We start from the raw sequence: 2,336 nt of genomic DNA, 5'->3' as shown, positions 1-2,336 counted from the left end.
AAAGCCAAAATAAGGACCGCTGGTTGGTGAGTTTTTGAACTGTTTGCGGGACCCACTGACACGTGGTGGTCCGCAATTGGTTGGTCTTTAATTTTTTTTTTTTTTTTTTTACTCATACAAAAGAAAAAAAAAAAACCCCATGTGGGGTTTCAGCGTTAATCCTGCTCTTAGGGTTTATAGTTAAGGGGTAGGGATTTGGGATTGAGATTTAAAATTTTATAAAATAAAAAATAAATATTAAAAATTTGAAAATTAAAATTTTAAAAATAGTGTCAAAAATATTTTCGAATTACAGAAAGAAAATATGGAAAAAAAAATTTATAAAAAAGTTCAAATTTGAAAACATATAATCTAAAACTATAAAAAAAAAATTTATTTTTTTTTATATATATCTCGGGTATTAGTATTTTTTTACCTATTAAATAAAACATTTTGGTCATTTTCCTTCTTGTGTTTTATTTTTGTAATCAAAACTTGAAAATGATCTATTTAGGAGGAATTGTCCTAATATTTATTTAGAATTTTTTTGACCAAATAAATAATTATCTCCTTCAGCCACTGCTCACGCCTAACTTCTCCACAAACTCCCGGATATTCTTTTCGGACGAACCCCCCGGAGCCACAGCTGCTTCCGCCTCCGCCTTCCATTTCAAAGCACTCTTCCTCAGCTCCTTCGCTTTCTCCCCAACCGTCGCTTCTAAAAGCTTCTCCGCTACGAACTCCCTCGGTACAATCCCCTCGTCCGCCGCTCCACGGCCAAGCCTCACTCCCGTCTTGAAGACATCAATCAGATAAACCGCGTTGGTGACTTGATCTCCCCACTGCGGAAACCAAACCACCGGAACCCCTGAAGTCAAAGCCTCTGTTGTCGAGTTCCATTCGCAGTGAGTCACAAAACACGCCATTGAAGAATGAGCCAGCACTTGCTCTTGAGGACACCACTCCACAATCTTCCCTACACCCTTACCACACGCTTCTTTCAGCTCTTGAGGCACGACATGAGTCTCCAGCTTTAAATCTGGTAATGGAGGTCTGATCACCCACAAGAACGATAAACCCGATTTCAAAACTCCGTGAGCCATCTCTTCCATCTGTTCTTGCTTCAAATACGCAACCGTCCCGATCTCGTCGTGCTTTAAGACAGGAACGCATGGGAGCTTTACATCGAGCTCAGGCTCTGCTTCTGTTGGGAAAGGAACAGAGCCATTTTGGTAATGATAATAAGCTGAGAAACAAGCACAAGATTGTATCCAGAGCACTGCGCACAGAATGTTTAACTCTTCCGCCACGTCCCCGACCCACGGGACAAACGGGTTATTGATCAGACGAGAGACGGGTTCTTTCTTTTCCTCGTATCTCCTCACGAGTTTCGATACTTCTCGTCTCCCGGTTTGTTCTAGCTGTGGGATGTACAAGGAGGTACCTCTCCGGACATCTTCTTCTGCACACCCATCGTCGAAAAACTCAAACCGGATTGAACTGGAACCAACCGGTTTAAGCTCACCTTCGACGATCTGCTTGGCTTGTCTCATTTTCTTCCCCCAGTACTCCGTAGTGACGAACGTAACGACTGTTCCCTTTGAAGCAATTAGCTTTCCGAGACGAAGAAAAGGACCGACGCTGCCTTGTCCATGAAACGACACAAGCATTACATGAACTGGACTCGAGTCTGAGGAAGATTCCAACTCCATATTTTGTGAAGACTCGTATTACGATATTCATAACATGCAAAAACATCTTATATTAAAACAAAAGTAAAACTTTGATTTATGTATGATTTTTTTTTAAAATGAACCTAATGGACATATTCCTTAAAAGTCATATTACATTTAATCTCTAATCTTATCATTTAAATTTTGGGTCTACCAAAAATTTTTATTGGGCTATGAATAATTGGATTTAAACAATAAATGATCAATTGGATTTACAGATAGTATAATTAAATAGAAGTCAGTTATCTTTCATTTTTTACTAATAATATGGATTAATAATATATCATTCCTAATATAACATCGACTCATAAAAACCCGGATTGGTTAACAAACTCACCTTGATTCATGCGTGATATTTTTATTTGGATCTTCATTTAAATTTTTTATTAAATGTATTTCCTTAATGCTAATATATAATCATTTAACTACTTAAATCATAATATAATTTGATATCTTTTAATTTAAAATATAAATATATATATATTTTACTTTTTAAACAAATGTGTTGAAAAACATTATAACAATATCTTAATCATCAAAAATTGTATATAAATATTTTCACTAATTTTGTAATTAGTAATGAAATTAATGTTATTATACATTAATATATATATATATATATAT

At 35.8% G+C, this 2,336-nt stretch overlaps 1 protein-coding gene across 1 annotated transcript; it reads right to left on the bottom strand.

Annotated features, from left to right (window-relative positions):
• Positions 1 to 551: 551 nt before the first annotated feature.
• LOC106302197 (UDP-glycosyltransferase 84A1-like) lies at positions 552 to 1,691 on the bottom strand. The gene has a single exon (XM_013738736.1). The coding sequence runs from the start codon at positions 1,689 to 1,691 to the stop codon at positions 552 to 554; it is 1,140 nt and encodes a 379-aa protein (XP_013594190.1).
• Between the last annotated feature and the right edge of the window lie 645 nt (positions 1,692 to 2,336).

This window comes from Brassica oleracea, chromosome C1 (genome assembly GCF_000695525.1).
Source record: "Brassica oleracea var. oleracea cultivar TO1000 chromosome C1, BOL, whole genome shotgun sequence".
Classification (NCBI taxonomy): Eukaryota; Viridiplantae; Streptophyta; class Magnoliopsida; order Brassicales; family Brassicaceae; genus Brassica; species Brassica oleracea.
Note: the sequence above shows the minus strand (reverse complement) of the source record. Positions and strands in the feature narration are given on the sequence as shown.